The sequence below is a fragment of the Neovison vison genome, chromosome 14 (genome assembly GCF_020171115.1).
Source record: "Neovison vison isolate M4711 chromosome 14, ASM_NN_V1, whole genome shotgun sequence".
Taxonomy (NCBI): Eukaryota; Metazoa; Chordata; class Mammalia; order Carnivora; family Mustelidae; genus Neogale; species Neogale vison.
Window position 1 is genome coordinate 27,943,312 of NC_058104.1, and position 23,946 is coordinate 27,967,257.

General features: G+C 49.1%; 1 protein-coding gene across 1 annotated transcript in view; it reads left to right on the forward strand.

Annotated features, from left to right (window-relative positions):
- The first annotated feature begins 6,914 nt into the window (after nucleotides 1–6,914).
- Nucleotides 6,915–23,946, forward strand: part of ABCC1 (ATP binding cassette subfamily C member 1) — a 130,103-nt gene continuing 113,071 nt past the window's right edge. The window contains exon 1 of the mRNA XM_044233081.1: nucleotides 6,915–6,988. Within this exon, the coding sequence (XP_044089016.1) occupies nucleotides 6,941–6,988 (48 nt within the window). The 5' untranslated portion in view covers nucleotides 6,915–6,940. The remainder of the gene's footprint in view (nucleotides 6,989–23,946) is intronic.

A 23,946-nucleotide genomic window follows, 5' to 3' on the forward strand; every position in this document is an offset into this window, starting at 1 on the left:
AGCCTCAAATAAGGGCTTTCTGAACACAACAGTTCACAGTAACTTCACTCTGGGTCCACTTTGCAGTCAAGGCTGATATTAGCCCTATTATTCATAGACCAGTTTTGCTTTGATCTTATCACACCCTGTTTCCACAGTCCCTCTGGCTGCCAAGCCCACCCCCAATTTATCCTCCACCTAGCAGCCAGGGTGACCTGTTAAAACCCAATTCAAGTCACACTGTTCCTCCGCTCAGTTCCCTCCCATGACTTCCCGCCTCACTCCAAGAAGATGTCAAGTCCTGCTCCCCCTCTTTGGCTGGAGAGGCCCTACCTGATCTGGCCTCATTTCCCTGCTCCCTCCCTCCTTCCACTCCAACCCTGCTGGGTTCTCTCCTGTTCCCCAAAGATGGCTATCTCTGTTGGAACTACTCAACTCTGAGATGGAGGGCTGAAGTAGCCATTAAAAAGGCATAAAGCAGGGGCGCCTGGGTGGCTCAGTGGGTTAAAGCCTCTGCCTTTGGCGTGGGTCATGATCACAGGGTCCTGGGATCAAGCCCCGCATCAGGCTCTCTGCTTGGCAGGAAGCCTGCTTCCCCTCTTCTCTACCTACTTGTGATCTCTGTCTGTCAAATAAATAAATAAAATCTTAAGAAAAAAAAAAGAAAAGAAAAAAGGCACAAAGCAGGGATACCTTAGTGGCTCGTTGAGTTAAGCATCTGCCTTTGGCTGGGTCATGATCCCAGGTTTCTGAGGTCGAGTCCCGGGCTCCTTGCTCAGCAGGGAGCTTGCTTCTCCTTCTGCCTGCAGCTCCCTCTCTCTCTCTCTGACAAATAAATAAATAACATCTTTTTAAAACTGCATAAGTCAACATTCATAAAGCAATGTATAGGACTGTATTCCAGTAAGACTTTATTTATAAAAAAACAAAGGGCTGGTAGTAATTTGCCAGCTCCTGCCTGGGACACTAACTGATGCTAGGCAAATATTTGTTGAGTGAGTTCCTGAAGGGAACCAAGGTCATGTCCTTATCCTAGGAGGAGAGAAGAGCCAATTAAACATTTTCAGGGAGTGTTAAATGCTACGAAGAACATAAACCAGGTGAGGAGCTGAGGGGCGGGGGCTACTCAGGGTAAGTTTTTTTTTTTTTTTTTTAATTTAAGATTTTATTTATTTATTTGGTGGAGAGAGTACGCAGAAGCAGGGACAGAGAACTGAAACTCCACATTATTAAACACCAACTAGGCACCTCTTCCTTCCCTCCCTACAGCTCCCGGGAACCACCACTCGCCTCTCTGTCCCCATGAACTTGACCACCCCGGGGAACCTCGCGGAAGGGAACTCTCTCCATATCTGCCCATCATGGCCGGCCTTCTCTCACTTGGCAGAGTGTCTTCAAGTCTTGGAGTTTGTAGCACGCCTTGAAATTTCTTTCCTTTTTAAGGCTGAATAATTTTCCGTTGTGTGTATTCTAGTACATTTTGTTTATCATCTCTCTGCGGATGCCCGGGTCACCTCCATCTCCTGGCTCTTGTGAAGAATGCCGCTAGGAACGTGGGTTTGCAAATATCTGTTGGAGTCCCCGCTTTTGGGTCTCGTGGGTGTCTACTTAGAATGCCCGCATCATAGCTGGTCAGGTTTTGTGCTGAGCATGGTGGGAGGCTGGGGCAGGCTTTGGGGGGGTAGCATTCTTGCTAGGACACCTCTGGCTTGCTTTCAGGAACCCCCTCTCTCTGGCTGCTATGTAGAGAGCGCTGATTGCAATGGGGAGGGACAGGCACAGGACACCAGAAAGGAGGCTGGTGTGGCAGTTGACGTCAGGGATGGCAGGAGCTAGTACCTTTCAGCACTGTGGCTGGGGAGGCCTCTACAGAGCGCATAAATAATTAGATGATGCCAGCAGTGATAAGTAAACGGGAACAGGATGCTAGGATTCAGGGAGAAATCAAAAGGATCTCCCTGGCCTTCCTGTCTGCTGGGTCTGCTGGATTCACTCCATCACGGGCTACCAAGGCTGCCGGGCTGGAAACCTACATCTTGGATTTTCATCCAGTTCTTTTGTTGATTGCCAGTCAGGTGGATTTGGCCCGTGGCCCAGAGCCGCTGTGTCTCAGGTGTTTCTCACTGTATGGACCCGAAGATGGGGGTGGGGGCGGGCAGAGAGAAGAAGGGAGGGACTTTGGTTCTGGGTGGGGGGAGCACTGGCAGTTCAAGGGCAGGGCTGGGGGTCGCTGGGCCACATCCCACCAATGGGACCTGCATGTTCCTTCTTGTGCCGTAACCCTCAGTTTCTGTTCCTGGAAAATGGTACACTATTTATTTTCTGGTTTCAATGTTTATGTAAGGTGTAGCTCTTAATTATAGAAGTGCAAGCTCCTTGAATGTCCACCTCAATGAATTTTTTTATTTCTCTATTTTAAGATTTTATTTATTTGAGAAGGAGAAAGAGCACAAGCAGGGGAGAGGGGCTGAGGGAGAGGCAGACTCCCAGCAGAGCAGGGAGCAGGCACCCCGCCCCCCCAGCTCAATAAGTTTCTTTCTTTCTTTTTTTTTTTTTTGGAAAGAGAGAAACTCCAGCAGACTCCCAGCTGAGCATGGATCTGATGTGGGGCTTGATCTCATGACCCTGAGATGATAACTTGAGCCAAAATCACAAGTCTGATGCTTAACCCTCTGAGCCACCCAGGCACCCCTGATTCTCCCCCCCCACCTTTTTTTTTTAGAGAGAAAGCACAAACAGGGAGAGTGGCAGGGGAAGAGGGAGAAGCAGACTCCCCGCTGAGCAGGGAGCCCGACTCGGGGCTCGATCTCAGGACCCCGAGATCATAACCTGAGCCGAAGGCAGATGCTTAACGGACTGAGCCACCCAGGTACCCCTGATTCTATTTTTTTTTTTAAAGATTTTATTTATTTATCAGAGAGAGAGAGGGAGAGCGAGCGAGCATAGGCAGACAAAGAGGCAGGCAGAGGCAGAGGGAGAAGCAGGCTCCCTGCTGAGCAAGGAGCCCGATGTGGGACTTGATCCCAGGACTCTGGGACCATGACCTGAGCCGAAGGCAGCTGCCTAACCAACTGAGCCACCCAGGCGTCCCCCTGATTCTATTTTTAAAAATGTTTTGGCTGTGTGGTGATCTACTATGTGCATATGCCACAATTCATTCATCTTTTTGACTACCAATGGGCCATGCCTATTCTAGTTTTTAGCTATATGAATATCTCATAGATGTTTTTTGATGCCCATCAGCACTCCTGTCTCCCCCAGGAAGAAGAGAAGTTGCTGTATGACCTTGCAGCCCTGTATTCAGCTTGGGCACAAAGTACCTAGCAGTTTTCCAAAGTGGTTGAATCCATTTATGCTCCCACTAACGGAGTAGGAGAGTTTTCCTACTTCTCCATCGTGGCGGAAACTTGGTATTTTCAATTTAGTCCCTCCAGTAGGTTGTCATAGCTGGGGTTTTGTTTGCATTTCCCTGGTGACTAATGATGCTAAGAACGTTTTCATATGTTTGCTGCATCAATATTTGTGGAAAGAATGAATGAACAAAATGTGTGGATGACAACGGAAACGCATATAGCCCTGTCTTGCCCTGCTGAAAGCCTACAGGTGGCTCCCCATGGCTTTTTTTTTTTTTTAAAGATTTTATTTATTTATTTTCCCCATGGCTTTTAAGGCCAAACTGAAACCCCTCCTTCGGCCAACAAGATCTTGCAAGTTCTGGCCCCTTCTGATGCCTCTTGCCCCGATGGGTCCTTTTTGCTTCTGCCTCTGGATTTCTGCCACCCAGATCGTCTTCCAATTCTTCTGAGGACCTGCTCTGTCCTGTTTCTGTTTCCTGCAAGCCTGAGACCAGACTCATCAGTTTTATCTTGGCTCAAAAATCCATCCTCCCAGGAGCCTTCCTGAACCTCCACTGCCAGCAAGCCACGACCCTTGTTGGCTCTTTTCCACTTTTCTTCCTAACTTCTAACACAGCTATAATAGCCTTTCTTTATGTGATAATTTATTTATTTTAATTTCTTTAAAAAGATTTTATGTACTTATTTAACACAAAGAGAGAGATCACAAGTAGGCAGAAAGGCAGGCGGGGGGCGGGGGGAAGCAGGCTCCCCGCTGTGCGGAGAGCCTGATTGGGGGCTCGATCCCAGGACCCCAAGATCATGACTTGAGCTGAAGGCAGAGGCTTAACCCACTGAGCCACCCAGGTGCCTCTTTATATGATAATTTAATTAACCTGTTCCCCTACCTTAAAAAAAATACTTGTAAAAACCTCAACACTTTGGGGCACCTGGCTGGCTCCATCAAGGGAGCGTCTGACTCTTGATCTCAGCGTCGTGAGTTCAAGCCCCATGTTGGGTATAAAGATTACTTTAAAAAAACCACCACCAACCACAAAAACAATCCTAACACTTTCAGCTCCATAGGAAGAGCAATTGTCTCTTGTTCCTAGCAAGACTTGGCCTAAAATAGATGTTCAATAAATATTTGCTGAATGTATAAATCTTAAAGCAACTACCCAAGGAGTATTATCACTTGCATGTAAACGATCCCTTAAAAACTCACATTCAGAGGAACATGTGCCAATTAAAAAAAAAATCAGAGATGCTTGGGTGCTGCAGTCGGTTAAATCTGACTCTCGGTTTCAGCCCAGGTTATGATGAGTGGTGAAATCGAGTCCCACCTCAGACTCAGCTGGGAGTCTGCTCGAGATTCTCTCTCCCTCTCCATCTGCCCCTCTGGCTCATGCTGTCTATTTCATCCACTCTAAAATAAATCAATAAATCAATAAATCTTTAGAAAAAAGTCGTAGAAACTAATCCTATCTCCCTTCCTAGGTCCTGTGGGGGGCGGTGTGTGTGTCTCATATTCAATCATTCTTTTTGTTTTATTTGATGCAGCTGATGTGTGTATGTGTGTTATGGAAACGATACACCAGGCTGGGGATTAAGGAGGAGAGGGAAGAAAGGTGTTGCGGGTACCCACAGTGAAAGCTTAGACTCCCAAGCCCCAGCCCCCGCTCCCGTGTCCCTGATTGCCTGGCCATTAACCAGTTCTAAGGCGATGGGGCAAAATGGCCAACCTTATAGATTCCTCCCTTCCAGACCAGTCTGCCAGCGTTCAAACTGTGATTTAGCCACCTACTGTCTACATAACCCCTGACAAATTACTCTGCCTCTTTGGGGCTTAGTCTTCTCCACCACAAAATAGGGATGATGGTGATGGCGATGATAATAATAACAATAATAACCTCATGGGGGAGCGCCTGGGTGGCTCAGGGGGTTAAAGCCTTTGCCTTCAGCTCAGGTCATGATCTCAGGGTCCAGGGATTGAGCCCCGCATCAGGCTCTCTGCTCTCTCTCTGCCTACTTTTGATCTCTGTCAAACAAATAAATAAATAAATAATCTCAAAAAAAAAAAAAAAAACAAACCAACCTCATGGGCTTGTTGTGAGTATTTAATTCATGTTCATTGCTAAGAACACGGCCTTAGGAAGCCCTACGACTGCAAATGCCTGTTAATTATGCCTACCGTGGGTCCCAGACTTACATGATGGTTTGACTTGTGATTTTTCAATGACACGATGGTGTGAAAGCTATACATTCTGTAGAAACCAGACTTCGAATTTTGAATTTGGACATTGTCCTGGGACAGTGAGATGCCCTATGCTACTTTCTCACCATGCAGCAAGCTGCAACCCCCAATGGGTCATGCCACCGAGAGCACCTGTAACCGATAACACGGACATTCTTTACATTGGACATATCCAACACTTCATATATAGTGGGCTTTGTGTCGGATGATTTTGCCAACTGTAGGCTAATGTATGTGTTCTGAGTACATTTAAGGTAGGCTAAGCTAAGCCATGATGTTTGGCAGTTCAGGTACATCAAAGGCATTTTCAACTTAGGGTATATTCAGGTTCTATGGGTTTATTCCACATAACCTGCCGCATGAGTTGAGAAAGGTCTGTATGTCTCCAAGCCTCATTTTCTTTACCTGTAAGGTGATGATCAATAACCCTGGTGTTTGTTGAGTGCTGCTCAAAGATGGTGGAGTAATGCCGAGGAGTTTTGTAGACATGTTGGGGAGACAACTGTTTGGGATAGAGGTTGGAGTCTTCCAGCCATGAGTGGTGGGAGTCTGAAGGGTGGTGGGTTCAAGTCCCATTTCTGCTATGGCAGCTGTGTGACCCTGGGCAAGTTACTTCACCTCTCTGAGCCTCAGGTGCTTTGTACACATGTTGGTGGTGGGGGAGCGGCAACTGTTTGGGATGGAGATTGGAGTCTTCGGGCCTTGAGTGCTCTGGCGTCAGATGGGTCATGGGTTCAAATCTCACTCCTGCTATGGGCAGCTGTGTGTCCTTGGGCAAGCCACTTCACCTCTCTGGGCCTCAGTTTCTCCATCTGTGAAGGGTTCACTGTGAAGTGTATCCTCGTTCTACTGTCTCTGTGTCAGCTCTGGCGTCAGCAGGCTGGGTCGGCTCGGTGACCCCGGAGAAGTCACTCAACCTCCGTGTCGCTAGTGACAATGCAACGAGGACGCAGCTGAGCCGTTGGGCACTCTCGGGGCTGGCCCAGGGCTCGGAACCCGGTTTCTCCTGGTGTTACTCTTACGGTTGCCGTTGTCGTCGCCGCCACCGAGGGACTGGAAAACGGGTGGCAGGGGCCGACCGCAGAGGTCCCCGCCGCTCCCGGAGGACACGCGCAGCCGCCCGGGCCCCCAGCTGAGCAGTAGAGCCGGGGGCGACAGGCAGGGCGCGGAGAGGCGCAACACAACCTCCCCACGCCCCGCGGCAGCAGGAGAGCGGGGCGCCGGGGCGGGGCGCCGCATCCCCGTGACGCGCCGGCCAACCAGGCGGCGTTGCGGCCCCGGCCCCCTCCGCCGCCTCCTCCCGCCCTCCCGCCGCCGCCGCCGTCGCCAGCAGCCGCCTGCCGCCGGGCCCGTACGCCCGCCCGCCCGCCGCATGGAGCTCCGCGGCTTCTGCAGCGCCGATGGCTCCGACCCCTTCTGGGTACGTGCTCGGCGGCCGCCCGGGCCGCGTGGGGCCGCCGGGAGGGGGCGGCCGCCGGCTCGGAGGCCGGCCGGCGTGGGGAAGCCCCAGGCGGGGCGGGCCCGCTGAGCCCCCCGGTACCCGCGGCCGCCCGGAGCCGCGTTGCCCCGCTCCGCAGCCATCCCGGGGGTGGGGGTAGGGGGTGCGGGTCCGCGCCGGGTCCCTCGCGGGGGCCGCTAATGCGGGAGGAGGGTGGAAACTTGGGCGGCTCAGTCCCCGGGAAGCGGGGCGAGGGCTTTGCATGTGCCCGGCTCCGGGGCTTTAGGGGAAACGTGGGGGGCCAGAGCCTGGGGGAGAGGGCTTCCTGCTTTGCGGTGGCCCCTGCAATTGAAAATAACCTTCCGCGGAAGGGGACGCCGGGGATGGGGGCGGGGGTGGCGGGCAGCACAGGGGGTTGTCTCCAGGTTAAGTTCCCCTGTCTCCTTTGTGGGTTGGGGTTCTCCCCCTTTCACAAAGAACGCCCCCTTCCCAAAGGTCTGAGCTGGGAAGAGGCTCGCGGGCTGTGGGAAGGGATGTTTGTCCCCTTCCCGGTTTGCCTCATCAACATGACTCTCCTGTGGTTACGGTTTTTTGTTCTGTTTTGTTTTGTTTTTCCATCTTTTACTTTCTGTCTGCCTCAATTACTATAGGGGAATTTGGAGAAATAGGGGAAGAATGAGGGGAGTTTGGGGAACAGGCAGGGAAGAAGGTAGGGGTGCTCACCCCTGCCATGTCTCACCTGACCCTTGGGTCAGGTTTGGGTCTCCCCCCCCCCCCCAACCTTCTCGAGGATGCCCTGGGTCCTGGTACCTTTGTCATCCCATCTCTGTAATGCGAGGCCCCTCTCTGGGGATGCACGTGACTTGTACCCTGGCAAGTTTTCCTCTGCGTGTTCACTGCTGCTCCTGGCCCCCGATCCCAAGTCCACTTTGGGTGGTTTAATCCCCACTGTCTTGGGCTTTAGCTTCCCTGTAATGCGATTTACCCCTTTGTTTCAGGAGGTCACGTCTGTGTCACACTATCTTGATTATTGGTAAACACAATAGGCAAATCTGGACAGCTTTTTCACTCTTTGTGTAGGACTCAGGAGAGAAAAACAGCTTTGGCTCTTTGGAGCTGGTGATTAGCATCCAAAAATACCTCCTTGTCCTGTTTTGTGGTTCAGACTGCCTTTGGAGTGTTGAAAAAGTCATCCCGGAGGGCTCCAGGGGAAGGCTTTCTTTTGGGGGGTATCAACCAAATACACCTCGGTGTGTCTCCAGTTTTCAGGCCAGTGGGATCGGAGTTATTCTCCCGCTGGAAGTCAGAAAGATGATTTTGCATTCAGGGTAGGGGGGTTAGCGGCTGGGGAATTGGAGAGCATTTGGAAGGTAGGACTCTGGAAACACCTGTGGAGTGCCCGCTCCCTGTACCAGGTGTAACAGCACCAAGATTATCTCTGCAAAGACCCAGAGGGGGATCTGGTCCAGTGTTGCTGTGAGTTCTGGAGTGTTTGTTTCCTTGTTTATTTCCTTCTCCCAGGTTACACAGGGGGGGGAAAAATAGGCGACCATAAATTAGATTTTGCATCGCTATGTGCTTTATTGATGACAACTGGCCGTCGATGATTAATGAGGTTTTCAAAAGCGGGGTGTGTTTCCAGGTGCTCTCAGTATATGTAGCTTAAGAAGCTCACCCAGGAAAACCACTTGGGTTTTTTTGGCTTTGGACTAATTGCTATAGAAATGATCAGGTGGTGGTTTTGTTTCGGGACGGTAATGGCTGGTCTTCACTGGCAGACCCTCCTCCCTCTTCGCCCAGTCTTTGACCTTGCAGAATTTCCTCTACCTCTTTCCTTCTGGATTCCTGGATACCCCCGTTTTGGGTGGGGGAGGGGGTGTTAGGGGCCTGGAACTAGAGTTTGAGAGCTGGCCACTGCAGCCTGGAAACTTCCAGGTAGCAGGAGAAACCAAATGGAACAGAAAGAAGGTAGCTTTTGTGTTTTCCAGGGTGGCATACTCAAGGCCCACCTCCCAGCCAATTAAACCATGTGAACTTGGCCAAGCCACTTGACTGTTGTGTGCTCAGGTTCCCCATCTGTAAAATGGGGACAGGTTTCAAAAAAAAAGGGGGGGGGCTTTTTATGGTTATGGTTGTTTGAAGAGAAAATGAGATCACCTGGGAAGAGGCCCAGCCTGTGGCCTGAACAGAATTAAACCGTGCATTTTTAAAAAATCATTCTTGCTGAAGATGAAGTTGTCGGTTTCCAGTTGCTTGTCCTTCCTTTGGACTCACTTTTTCTTCAGTTGGTGGGAAAGGGATTGGGCTGCTGTCCTCCCGCCCCGCCACCACGTATGCCTGGCTTCTCTCTGACCAAGGTCGTGTGTTCAGAAGTTAAAGGGACTGGCCCACGTGAGACTCTTATCAGAGCTTTGTTCCTGGGCCAGTGCCTGCCTCTGAGCTCCAGGAAATGTCCAGAAAAACCAGAACGTGGAAGTAGTCCGTGGTGAGGGTTTCACTGTCTTAATCGCCTTCACGCAGGCAGGTGGTCTGCGGTGAGAAGAGCAGCTTCGTTACCGAAATAGGTGCCAAGTTCACCAACATTTGGCTTGTTTTTTCCATCACTGCTGGCAGGAGGGGGCTGTTTTGTGGTATCTGTATGATGGTTGGGAGAATGGGCATGGGCCTCTCCTTTGGTGTTAAGTATTAAAAATTATTTATTATGTTGCAGACCCAGTGTCGAAAAATTGCAAAAAAAAAGTGTCCAAAAGAGGGGGAAAAAAAAAAAAAGTAGTAAGCGGTGCAGGGCCTCAGAGGGAGTGCCTGCATCCCCTAGCTTCCAGTCCTGGTCCTGCAGCTCAGGACACTGCTTCTCTGTGTGCCTCAGTTTCCCTATATGGAAAGTTGGGGGGGGAATAAGATAATACGAAGAAGCAAAGAGCAGTGATGTAGGAACAAATGAGCAAATCCTTGGCAGGTACTTAGAGTGTTGCTGTTTGGTATACAGTTAGTGCTCAATAATTGTAAGCGGTGGACACCGGTTGGAATTCTCTAGTTAGTTCTTGCTGCCGCCCCTGATGTGACTGGCGGTGGGTAGTCGAGCAGCCGAGTCCCTATTGCCCTTCATGGAATCCTGCTAGTATTTGACCCTCCGAGCTGCTGTTTGCCTCGGAGAACTCGGTAAATCTCGGACTGTTTGAATCAGCAGCCAAGGGGTGGGAGAACAGGAATATTTTAGAAGCTGTTAGACATTCCCCCTGGGGTAAGATCTGGCCTTGCAGTCAGTGTAATTTGTCTCTTAATAGCTCCTCCTGGCTTCACAACAGTCTTTGAAGAGCCCAATTTCCACCCCCAAGTCCACCCCCCCCACCCCCGCCCCCGCTAGTTTCCTGTCGGTTTTCAGACTCATCCCTTTACCTTCCTCCACCTTCCTGTCTACTTCCTCTTTTTGTGCATCCCTTGTTCCAGTCTCCCCCTCCCTCCCTTTGGGTGGTTAGAGCTGAAAGGGACCCGAACGGATGGGATCCTCCCCTCACCCCACTTCCTGCACGAATATGGGACTCTGGAGGCCTGAGTGGGAGCATGAGGGGCCCAAGGTTAGAAGGTGAATAGCTTGGGGAGGAGAAAGGGAACTTTTGAGAGGACAGGGCCAGGCAAGAGCTAATACGGGGTTCCCAGGTTGCCTTACTGCTTTGCCTTGTTCTTCTTCCCCCAGCTGGACCGCGTCCATCGGTGATACTTTTGGGGGTGAATGTGGTGATGGACTCAACTTTTAGGAACTGCGGTCTCCAGCTGGGGGTGGGAGGGGTGTGGGGGTGTTGGGGGGGCGGTGCTCCATCCTAGCCTGTCCCAAATGGAACTTTGGACCCTCCTGCTACCATTTATTTATTTATTTTTTTTTTAAAAGATTTTATTTATTTATTTGAGAGAGAGAGAGTGTGAGAGAGAGCATGAGCGAGGAGAAGGTCAGAGAGCAAAGCAGACTCCCCATGGAGCTGGGAGCCCGATGTGGGACTCGATCCCGGGACTCCAGGATCACGCCCTGAGCCGAAGGCAGTCGTCCAACCAACTGCGCCACCCAGGCGTCCCTCCTGCTACCATTTAATACCAGCCTTGTCCTCTGGTGCCCAGGCCCCACACGTGCAGCATCCTTGACTCACTCCCCAGCCTCCCATTCCCCATTTCAGCTGTCAGCACAGCCTGTTGCCTTTTTCTTCAAAATGTTTCCAAATCTGCCAGGAGACTCACTGCCGCCTGCCCTCTCCACCTCCGCCCAATTGCATTCTGGCCAGAGCCACTGTCGATTGGCTCACTCCAGGATTTGAGCATTCCCTCCATACTGCTTTCCCTGCTTCCATCCTTGACCCCTGGAGTCTCGTCTCAATGCAGCGGCCAGCGGGGGCCTGTTGAAGACACAGGTCGGGTCCCATCCACAACCCCCCACCCCCGACGCTTGACTCCAGACTTGGACTCAGATAGAAGCTGAAAGGCTTAGGCCTACTAGAGTCTGCAGAATGTGGCCTGTCACCTCACTGAGCTCCTTACCTGCTACTTTCAGTCTCGCTTCACTCCTACCACGCTGGTTACTAGACTGCCTCAGGGCCTTTGCACTTGCCTGGAATACTTCTTTACCTTCAAATATTTGTTCAGATCACCTTAGGCAGTTTTTCTCTGACTCCCTGCCACTTCTTTGTTCCCCTAATCCTTTGCATTCCCTCCTCTACCCTTCCCTACCCCAGCCAATCTAATACATAAGATATTTTTACTGATTTTGTTTATTCTCTGTAAACTCTCACCAACAGGTCAACTCCACAGGCCCAGTGGTGTTTTGTTTTGTATTTGGCCTGTGTTTATTTATGGCCACAATCCTTGCACTTAGAATGGTGCCTGGGACCTACTAGGTGCCCAGTAGATACTTGTGGAAGACATAAATGACACAGAACTCTGGCATGCTTCTGAGCTGGGCTGTAGTCTCTCTGCAGAGGTCTCTAAGGACAGAATAGTCACTCACCTGTCTGGGGAGGCCGGGCTCTCTGGCTTCCACACTTGACGGCATAGAGTCTACCTTGCAAGGGTCAGCGCTGAGTCTTGCCCAGGACACAGTGCCTCAGACACAGTCCAGGCAACATTTGAATTCGAGTGTGGGAGGTCTAGACCTAGCCCACTGGGGAGCTGGTTTGGCTTTTTTTCAGAAGAGGCCTGCGGGCTCCCGTTCGTTGCATTGCCCCCTCCTTCTTATTGTGGCTTCAGTTCTAGAGCCCAGCTTTGGTCGCTTTTTCCCCCTTGTGCTTTCTCCCCTGGCCCGCTTCCTTCACTGAGGGGATGTACCCGGCGCCTGTGGCCAGTTAGTTCTACGGGTACCCCCTGCCTCGAAGCCCAAGCTTCTGGTGAAGTGCCTGGGGCCCTTCTGACTCGGTAGCTTGATGGTGCCAAGACCACCAGCTCCATCAAGGTCATGTTGGCTGGTGGGGGGTGGGGATGCAGAAACTAATTGCAGGTGCCTGAGGAATTTGAAACAAATGTCCTGGGTGTCTATTGGCTCTACGTTTTCATGGTGGGATGAGGTCTAGCTTTTACTATTCTATCTTTTTTTTTTTTTTTTTTAAAGATTTTATTTATTTATTTGACAGAGAGAAATCACAAGTAGATGGAGAGGCAGGCAGAGAGAGAGAGGGAAGCAGGCTCCCTGCTGAGCAGAGAGCCCAATACGGGACTCGATCCCAGGACCCTGAGATCATGACCTGAGCCGAAGGCAGCGGCTTAACCCACTGAGCCACCCAGGCGCCCCTTACTATTCTATCTTAATGGTTAGTCAAACTCTAGCCCATCAAAACTTGCCTGAACATTTTGCAAAAAAAAAAACAACAACAAAAAAACCAAAGTGCTCGTAAAAGGGACTGGAATGATGACAAGGGGTTGGACATCCTGAGGCGTGGGCTTCCCCCGCCTGGAAACTGGGACAGTGTCTCTTCTAATGGAGGTATGAAACCGGTTCTTAGCGCTTGAAGGCTGAGGGTGTGGGAGGGGGCAGGGGGGGATTTGAGGAAGCTGGCTCAGGGGTGGGGTTGGTAGGTGTAGAGCACAGTTTGTCAACCTCACCTCTTTGACATCTGGGGCCCGCAGATTCTCTGTTGTGCTCCTGTGGGCTGTTGAGCGGTGTCCTTGACCTCTATGGACGGGGTGCCAGGAGCATCTCCCCGTGTTGTGACAACACGGATGCCTCCAGACATCGCCGCATGTCCCTTGGGTGTTGAAGTCACAGCACCGTTGGTGTGGAGCAATCTGCAGAACAGATCTGGGGCGAGACTTGCCCTCGACCTTGCATTTTCCCCGCGAGATTTGAGTCATTGAACTTCTCCTGTAATTAGCTTACCCGGTGTTGCCTTGGAGAAGCTTAATGAGACCGTAAGGGGGTTAAAGTCGCATTACGTGGAGGAGGAACAGGCTGGCTTTGCCACGAGGTTTTGCCTCTTTACACCCGGGTCCTGTGTTTCTCAGTGCTCCTCCATTCTGGCTGGAGGGTGTGATGATGGAGGTTGGAGTGGAAGCATCAGGCCCTCACGTTGAACTCTCCAGGAGAGGTGGACAGTCACAGAGTGGGGGTTCTCCTTAGCTTGAGGTCCCCTTATCATCGTCGTGGGATTCATGCCCTGCAGGGAGGTTGCCAAGTCCTGGAAAATGGGTCTAGATGACCGGGGAGGTAGTAATTGACATTTTATGGGGCTTTTTCCTTTCTTCTCTGAGACTCTCAGTCCACCTTTTATTGGCCTGTTAGGTGGCTACTTGGCTGGGGGCGCCCTCCTCTTTGGAGAGCATTTATTTATTTTTCCCAGTACGAAGAACTTCAGAGAGGTCTTTAAAAACACTGGATTTGATCGCTTGTTCTTGCCACAACCCTTTCTTACTCATTTAGTCAGTCTTTTGTGAACTGAGCATCTACTGTGTTCTAGACACTGGAAATGCAGCCACGAATGAAGTAGGTGAGGTGCGTGTGCTCATGCAGCTTACACTTAGGAATGACCGCAACAATTTTGGGTAGTGGTAAGTGCCACAGAGTCCAGATGGGGAGGACCCGGGGATGGGGTACAAGCTATGAAAGAGGGATATCCAGGGTCTAACCTTTACCTGTGATCTGAATGGAGAAGCTGGCCCTCAAAGGACTAGGGGAGGGAAGTAATTAGGGGAAGACAACCGCAAGTGCAAAGGCCCTGGGGTGCTTGGAGTGGTCAGAGTATCAGAGTTTAACTCACAGGAACTACAGAGCCCATCTCATAAAAATATTGCCTTCAGCAGTCTGCAAAAATGCATACAGTGCTAATAAAATGGCTTGTGGTAACAATAAGGACTTGAAAATTCCAAAGATGAAGCTTGGCGAGGAAATAGAGCCATACTTGAAGAGGCGTGGGCTTCTGATCCATTTATGTTGGAATGAGTCTCAGGTTTTTACAATTAAAGTCAATGCGTATATTTTTTTCTGTGTCTCATCTGTTTCTGAACCATCGCTGAAAGCCCTTCAGGGTTAGACAAAGTTGGGATTCCCCGCTCCCCAGCTGCCTGTGATTCTCTTCCAGTGGCATTTCATGAGTGGTGAAGGTGACTTGCTTTAAATTGCTAGGAAAATCTTCTTTTAAAACTATAGACGTTGAGGGGCGCCTGGCTGTCTCAGTCAGAAGAGGGTGCGGCTCTTGATTTCAAGGGTTGTGAGTTCGAGCCCCCATCGGGTATAGAGATTTCTTTAAAAAAATAATAGAATCTTAAAAAAAAAACCAACAAACCCAACAAATGAGATGTTGAAATGATCTGGCTGATTGCACGAAGATCTGGCTGTGATTTGATTTGGTTAATTGTGGTTTGATTGTGCTATTATTTTAAGAAAAGTGGGTAGTGTAGGAGAACACAGCGGGAAAGTAAACGTTTGAGTACATTCCACCTCCCTCTTTTCCCAGAGGTAGCCACTGGTGATAGTTTCTTGGGTTTCCTTCTAGAAGAATGCCAAGCGTATATGCAAATATGTATGAAGAGGTGAGTGGGTACATATATCTTTTTTTCCTCCCTAGATGGGTTCATATTCTAAATAATGTTCTGTGTTTCACTCCCTACACTTAAAAACCAATGTTGGGTTTTTTTCTATGTTAAGTCCTTGCAAATTGAAAGAAAGAGGAAGTAAAACTTGGTCATAAGCCACACATTCTTCTGTTCTATGACTGTGCCGTACATTTACCTCAGTCCCACGTTGGTCGCTGTCTGGATTGGTTGCAGAATTTTGGCCTGATGCACAGCGCTGCCCGCATTGTTTCTGGGTACTCCTCTTTGCACATATATGCACGTGGATGTAAAATGACTCAGCAGAATAAGTTCCTCCTTGAGGAATGGCTGGCTTGAGGGATCTATGCCTTGAGAACTTGGTGGTTCTGATTGCCCAGTGTGTGCTGTCCACTAATGGACCCAGCAGCATTTATTAAGCACCTCTTGTGTTGCTGGGATTTGAGGCAAGAGTAAGCAAGCTGGAAATAGACCAGGTTCACGTTCCTTCCCTGTATTCGTAGAGGATTTTTGTCCGGCTGAGTTAAACCTTGTATTCCAGGGAGTTCTGGTGGGTGAGTGCTCAGTTTTGCTCCCATTAAAAAAAAAAAAGATAGAATTCAGTGTGAAGCAATCTTTGCCTTCTCTGTCATTTTAAAAGAGCTTTGACATCAACAATTTAATGATGTGTGAAGTTTTGTTTTGTTTTTTTTTAAGATTTTATTTATTTATTTGACAGACAGAGATCACAAGTAGGCAGAGAAGCAGGCAGAGAGAGAGGAGGAAGCAGGCTCCCGCTGAGCAGAGAGCCGGATGTGGGGCTCGATCCCAGGACCCTGGGATCATGACCTGAGCTGAAGGCAGAGGCTTTAACCCACTGAACCACCCACGCACCCCTGATGTGTGAAGTTTTTACTCAAAATCCCATCCTGCTAATGTAGCTCGATTTTTTTTTTTTCTTTTTTTTGCACATAAACTTCCTGGCATCATTCGTTGCCTTATTTACAAAAGCAGCACTCCTTGTTAAAGAAACGTCACAGAGATACTTGTTTTGTTGTTTATTTATTTATTTATTTATTTTTAAAGATCTGTTTATTTGACACAGAGAGAGATTGAGAGAGAGATCACAAGTAGTCAGAGAGAGAGGGGGAAGCAGGCTCCCCGTTGAGCAGAGAACCTGATGAGGGGCTCGATCCCAGGACCCTGAGATCATGACCTGAGCCGAAGGCAGAGGCTTAGCCCACTGAGCCACCCAGGCGCCCCTAATTTTATTTTTTTTATGTAGACTCCTCGCCTAGTGTGGGGCTTGAAGTTACGACCCTGAGATCAGGCGTCACACGCTCTACTCACTGAGCCAGCCAGGTGCCCCCATCCCAGAGATATTTAACAGTAGTATTAAAAGTAGTAAAAAAAAAAAAAAAAAAGAAAAAATATATTAAAAATAGTAGGTGGGTGCATATTAGCTGTTCCCTGGAGCTAAACTGAGGTCGTCTTCCAGGATTTTCTGGGATGATAGAAACATTTACAAACAAACATGTTTAAATAAAAAAGTTTATGTTAAAATCATTGCTTTTTATTTTTACTGAACCTATGATTCATGTCAATACATAGAATTTCACTATTTGCATAATAGGTGATATGCAACATGCTATTTGTTTATTTATTTTTAAAGATTTTATTTATTGATTTGACAGAGATCACAAGCAGGCAGAGAGGCAGGCAGAGAGAGAGGAGGAAGCAGGCTCCCCGCTGAGCAGAGAGCCCGATGCGGGGCTCAATCCCAGGACTCTGAGACCATGACCTGTGCTGAAGGCAGAGGCTTAACCCACTGAGCCCACGTGCCCTGTAACATGCTATTTATTTATTTATTTATTTATTTTTTAAGATTTTATTTATTTATTTGACAGACAGAGATCACAAGCAGGCAGAGAAGCAGGCAGAGATAGAGGAGGAAGCAGGCTCCCTGCTGAGCAGAGTGCCCGACGCGGGGCCTGATCCCACGACCCTGGGATCATGACCTGAGATGAAGGCAGAGGCTTTAACCCACTGAGCCACCCAGGCGCCCCCATGAGAGACTTTTGACTCTGGGAAACAAACTGAGGATTGCTAAAGGGGAGGTGGGTGGAGGGACGGGGTAGCTGGGTGATGGGCATTAAGGAGGCCACGGGATGGGATGAGCACTGGGTGTTACACGCAAGTAATGAATCATTGAACATTACATCAAAAACTAATGATGTACTACATGTTGGCTAATTGAATTTAAATAAGAAACCTCATAATTCTTTGATATTCCAAGTTATGTTCGGAATGATATATATAACAAATATATATTTGTTAAAATTAATGCAGCATTTTTCCCTGTTAATAACCGCTACTTGCATTATTTCCCGTTTTTTTCATTCCTGTGAAGAGTGCTCCAGTAAGCATTCTAGTCCATAGGTCAAAATCAGGTAATTTTTTCTTTTCTTTTTTTTTTTTTTTTTTTTTTTAGTAGATATTAGCTGGTTGTTTTCCAGGAGGAGAATATAGCACTTCATTGCCACCGACAACAAATAAGAATTCCCGTTTCTTTACATCCCCCCAAGCACTGGGCATCATTGAATTTGTTAATTCAGTGGATTTTTTAAAAAAATCTTCTTTTCATCTGCATTTCTCTTTCGGTGAGCATCCCGCAGAGTATCTCCTGGTAATATGTGTGTTCTTTTTTTTTGGTGGGGGGGGGATATGTGTGTTCTTTTCCGTGCATCTGTTTTCTGTGTCTTTCCTGCTCATCTTTCCACTGGCTTGCCTTATTTCTGTTAATTTGCAGGAGCTCTTGTCTTGATCCATTGGGAATCTTGCCCCTTAGTCAGGCATGTCACAATTATATTTCTACAGATTACTGTTTGTTTGCCCGAGTGTTAACATTTGGTTCTTGTCCAGATTTGTGTGTAGTTACTAGCAAGAATGGCGCTGGGCAGCGCAAGACCACATTTGGGTGTCATGTTTCTCATTTACTGGTGTAAGAATTTTCCCACGCTCCCATAGAACTTTTTAAATTATACAGTGTCACAGCGATCGTTTCTTGTATTGGTGGACTATAATTTACGTAATTATTACCTATGGTTTGACATTTAGATTGCTGTCTCCTTTCTTTTTTTTTTTTTTTTCCTTTTAGAGAAAACATTAGAATGAATGTCACATGGAGAGTGCCTATTGCCTTCGTCCTTAGAGTATATTCTCAGGAGTGGAGTGAGTGTCTCAGAACACTTGAAAAGATTTGCCTCCAGCTTGAGCCTTGTTTTTTTTTAAAGGGATTGGGTTACTTCACCATTCTAGCACGGTCTAAGGATACCCATTATTATGGTTGTTTTTATTACTGTGGGCAAATGATGGGTGCATGTTAGTAACAGTATCTTCTCTGGTCCCTCCAGTCAGCCTGAGAGGCTCGAGGCCAGTGGCCCAGAGGAAAGTTGGAGCTGTCAGTTGCTGGAAGGGTGATCTGCAAGTTCTGATTTGGTTAGATTATCTAGGAGCCCTTTGATGAAGAGTCTTCCTCAAGATCGTTAAATCACCAACAAGGTCAAGGAGAAAAGCCACATGGTAGATTACACTCTGTCCACGGACTGCTGTAACAGCATCATGGGGTACTCTCCTCTTTTTTGCCTCACAGAGATCCCTGGGGTCTGGGTGGGCCACGCCACACTCGGTGTTGGGGTCTGGTGGCTCATCTCCAGTTCACTTGCGAGGCCAGATTCATAGGAGCTTGGGTTTGCAAATCGGTCCTGCCGCTTCCCAGCATGTGACCCCGGGCCAGTTCCTTAACTTCTGGGAGCCTCAGTGGACTCACTTGTAAAGGGGGTGACTATGATTACGTTGTGTGTCTTACATAGCTGTAGGGAAGAGGTAAGGCACGGAGGATGCCCAGCAGAGCTTGAGCAGACGCTGAGGCTGTGGTTATGGAAGAGGAGGCTGGATAGTAGGGGACAGTGTGGACAGTGGAGGGCAGTGGAGAGGGCATTTCGGAAGTCATGATTCTCTTCTGGGGTATTATCTCCTTGTAAACCCTGGGCCCAGGCAGGCCTTGGGAGTTGGAAAAGAGCCCAGTCTGACCCCAGGGATTCAGACTTCTGTCCCCAGCATCTGAGACAATTCAGGTATATTGGCTCCGTTGTTAACCGGGTGTCTGTGGTGTTTCCTGGGTCTGGGTAAGGCATGCCCGGGTATCAGGTACCAGCTCTGAAATTGGGCTGATGTGTAGAGAAATTCATTTTCCCCATGGTTTTCTTCCCTAGTTCAGAAGAAAGAAGACTTGCTTAAGTATTTAGATCGATGGCATAGGAGTGAAGTTGTGACAGTTCTGAGAGCTGCTGACATTTGCATACCTGGAAACTTCCAGGTTTTCTGTTACCGTAAACATGGCAGTGATTCAATTATTTAAAGGGACTTAGATCAGATCATGATCCCAGGGTCCTGAGATCGAGCCCCTCATCGGGCTCTCTGCTCAGCGGGGAGCCTGCTTCCTTCTCTCTCTCTGCCTGCCTCTCTGCTTGCTTGTGATCTCTCTGTCAAATAAATAAATTAATTAAATCTTAAAAAAAAAGAAGAAACCGTACAGTATGAGTGTAGTAAAAAGTGAAGTCCTCCCTAACGACACTCTCCTGGAGGTCCTCTCTTAATGGCGGATTGCGGTTTTAACTTTTAAATCAGCCTGTTTTCTCCCCTTACGCTAAATAGAGAGCATCTTTTAAAAAACAAGGATGGGATCCTGTAAAAAAACATATTCTTCGTTCTTTTGTTTTCACTTACTAGTGCAATCTGGATAGGACCCGTTTTTAATTAACATATTTACTTGATGAAATGTTAACATGAACCTAATTAGGTAATTTGCTAATGATGGTTCCCTCTCAAGGCAGTTGGTCATAGCCTTGTTGTTTTAGCCTCTGTGCAGGGAGCTCCTGGGGAAGTGGGAAGCAAGTGTTGAGTGGGTGGGTGTTGGTGGGTGTCGTGGATCCCCTTGCCGGGGATGGCATCTCTGAGGTCCAGTGCTTATGGGACTGGGCTCTCACCCACGGCTTGTCCCCGGTCTGTGGTCTCTGAGCGTCTTCCTGAATAGCCTTGCCCTGAGCTTGACCACCTCTACTTACAGGGTAGACAAAGGAAAGTGAGTATTTGGTTTTTTGGTGGGAGTAGGGAGTTGGGAGAGCCCCCCCCCGACATACTTAATTCCTTCATAATTTCCTTTAAACCAGTTCACTTTTTTAAAAAACCTTAATCAGTGTATCCCAAGCGCGGTGGCCTGTCACTTTAGAACACATGCGGCGGAGTCACAGGGTGCCGGTATTTGTGTATTTATCGAATAGCTAATACCTAGGTCCTTACTAAAATGAAAGAAGAGGGTGTTCTGCAGATCACCCAGATCAGAGACTCTCAGCAACTGGCTTTTTGGTTCCCACCCCCTCCCCACTCCCGGGGACATTTGTCAATGTCTGGACATGTTTTAGGTTATCACACCTGGAGGGAGTGTACTCCCAGCATCCTATGAGTAGATGCTGCTGCCTAAGGCCCAGGGAAACTACCCACCCTCCGACAACAAAGGGTTAACCAGGGCCCACATGTCACCGTGCCTATGCCTAGGTTGAGAAGCCCTCACCTGGCTCAGGCCACATGCTCCAGCATTCTGGGTCTTGTCGTGATTTGCTAGCTGGCTCGCTCGCTCTGTGCAATTCTGTCTTTTCGGGGTAACTGGTGACCGTGTGTGTGACATGGTATATATCCAGCCGTGGCCTGCTGGGGGTTCAGGCCTGCTCGCACACCTTATGTCAGAGCTCCAGTAAACCCATGCGAAGTTTACATGCGGACGTGAATTTGGGATACTGTCCCACCCCGGGACTATATGGATATCGGGAGAAGGACGTGTATGGACCCTGAAGTGGTTGAAATCTGTAACCTTTTTGTCGGGCAAATCCTTTTTTTTTTTTTTTTTTTTAATTTATTTATTTATTTGACAGAGAGAGATCACAAGTAGACAGAGAGGCAGGCAGAGAGAGAGAGGAGGAAGCAGGCTCCCTGCCGAGCAGAGAGCCCGATGCGGGGCTCGATCCCAGAACCCTGGGATCATGACCCAAGCCGAAGGCAGCGGCTTAACCACTGAGCCACCCAGGCGCCCCTTTTTTTTTTTTTTTAAATTTATTTATTTATTTGACAGAGATCACAAGTAGGCAGAGAGGCAGGCAGAGAGAGAGAGGAGGAAGCATGTCGGGCAAATCCTATTTGAGTGCAGGTTTCCGAAAGCATGCTGTGCTTGCCGAGAGGATCTCTCTCTCTCCCCCTTTTTTTTTTTTTTTAAGATTTTTTTTATTATAGAGAGAGCATGTGAGCATAAGCATGGGGAACAGCAGGGAGAGGGAGAAAGGAGGCTTCCCGCTGAGCAGAGAGCCCCACGCAGGGTTTAATCCCAGGACTCCGGGATCGTGACCTGAGCCAAAGGCAGACACTTCACAGACCAAGGCAGATAGGCGCCCGGAGAGGATTTCTGCTGTGGGGCCAGGCAGAAGCTGTGGCCTGTTGGTGACCGTGCCCACTGGAAAGGACTGTACTTGGTCAGCTAGGAGATTTTACTGCCTCCGCCCTGCCTGGCAAAAACAGCCTGGCCTGGGGAAGGAATCGTGGAGACAAGAAGGCACCTGTCGGGGGACATGGTCGGATGTGCGCTGGCAGCTTTGCCCGAGCTGGCCTGGTCAGGTAGCTTGACAATTACTGCCCCCCATTAAAGTTAATTGCCGTGTTATGGAGCAGTAGTGAGGAGGTGGGGCAGGCTTGATTGGTGTCTCTCAGGGCGTTTTTTTAAAGTTTCCTTCTTGGTTCTGGAAACTTAAGGAAAAGCCTCTGGCCATCCCCAGAGGTGAGCTCGATAAGAGAAGGATCCAGGCTGTCCTGCATTTCATCGACTCCAAAAAGGCTGGCAGTGGCGACATGCATCCCGGTTTTGGAGATGCTATGCTGTGCACAGTGGCCAGTGGAAGGTTGGAGGATGCGGGGATCAGGGGAAACTGATACCGAAGGGAGATGTGAAGAAACGTGGCATTTATTGTTTTTTTAATTTAAAAAAATACATATTTGAGATGTGCCTGGGTGGCTCATTGGGTTAATAAGCCTCTGCCTTTGGCTCAGGTCATGATCCCAGGATCCTGGGATCGAGCCCCACATCGGGCTCTCTGCTCAGTGGGGAGCCTGCCTCCTCCTCTCTCTCTGCCTGCCTCTCTGCCTACTTGTGATCTCTGACTGTAAAATAAATAAATAAAATTTTTAAAAAATTAAAAAAAAAATATTCGAGAGAGAGAGGAAGAGAGTGCTCACAAGCTGGGGGAGGGGCAGCGGCAGAGGGGGAAGCAGGCTCCCTGTCGAGCAGGGAGCCAGATGTGGGACTCTGTCCTAGGACCCCGGAATCATGACCTGAGCTGAAGGCAGATGCTTGACTGACTCAGCCACCCAGGGGCCCCACCATGTTGGTTTTACAATTGATGTATTATGATAGCTTCCAGTCCCCCCCCCCCACTACGGTGAATTGATCCTTCTGTTGCCTTAGGTGTGATGCTGTGAGACCCATCCCTGGTGAGTGACACATGTGGCCTCCCTGTTTCATGGGGACTGCGGTCGTGAAGATGCTCAGAGGAACGTAAGAGTACAGGTTGCCAGCATACCTTCCCTTCAGATCCCGGTTCTGCTGCTTGGTTGCTGTGTGACCTTGGGGAAGTCCCTTGACTTCTCTGTGCTTTGGTTTTCTTATGTGCAGAAGGGGGATGACTGCAGTGCCTCCGTCATAGAGTTGGAATCCTAAAGGAATTTCAAGTATGACCAGTGCACTAGCCCCGTTCCTAAGTGCTGTTACTTTTACTACGGCTCATCCCTTGTCATTGTTGAAATCATCGTTGTCATCATCGGTACACAGCAGTCCCTTGTCTGGTCCAAAGGGAAGTCTGAGGATCCTGGAGGATACTGAGATGGGGAAGTACCAGACAGTGATGTGGGTCTAGGTTGTCCTGCCCCCAACACCCACTGTTAACTTTTTCTCCTTCTCTGGGTCACATGGCCTTTGTGGCTCAGGTCAGGAAACCTTTGGACTCTGTGCCTTGGTCTGTAACATGGAGAACAGTGGTAGGACCTCTCTTGTCAGAGGTTTGTTTAGGGATTAGACAAGATGAGACGTGCACAGTGCTACAGTCTGTAGTGTTCTGGGCTTGGAAGGCTGTGGAGGGCTTGGCGGTGACGGCATCTAAACCTCTCTAGCAAAAATAGCTGCTATTTTCCCCTTCTGTTTCTTGGGTCAGAACCCTCCCCTAACCCCGCACCAGCTCTTAGGCAGTCCTTACTTGTAGATGGTGTCTTTTCTCTAGTTCTTAGTCTAGAGCAGGGACCCCAGGGGCCAGTGCCGGCCCCTCATTACTGATGGCCTCTCCAGGGCTGGGAGGGATCCCTCACCTGGGTTCGTGACACCCAGGTCATTTTCAGCGGGATCCTCTGCCCCCGTCTGCTTTGCTGTCGGGGAAGCTCCCTGCCTGGGAGCTTCCTGGTTTGGGCTGTGAGCAGGCCAGTGTGTCCACATTGCTCCTTTTCTTACTCTTGGAGTTATTTCCTTTGGACTCGTGCCTGTAGCTGGGATTGTTGGTTTTAGGCGGGACGGAGTCTGTGGCTCTTCTTTGCATGTTTCTGAGTTGCGCTTCAGATAAATTTATTCACTCCTTTTGCTTGTTGAACAAATATTGAATGAGTGCCTGCTGTGTGTGGCCACATTAAAAGGACGTGGTCATCCTTCCGGAAGATTCCAGGTCAGAGGGAGAGAGACCCTCTGCAGGAAAATAGTTGAGAGCCTAGACTTCCAGAGCATGTCCTAAGTGTCAGGGAATGTTCTAGATACTCTGTAAGTGCGGTATTTTCATCCTGACAATAAATAACCTATA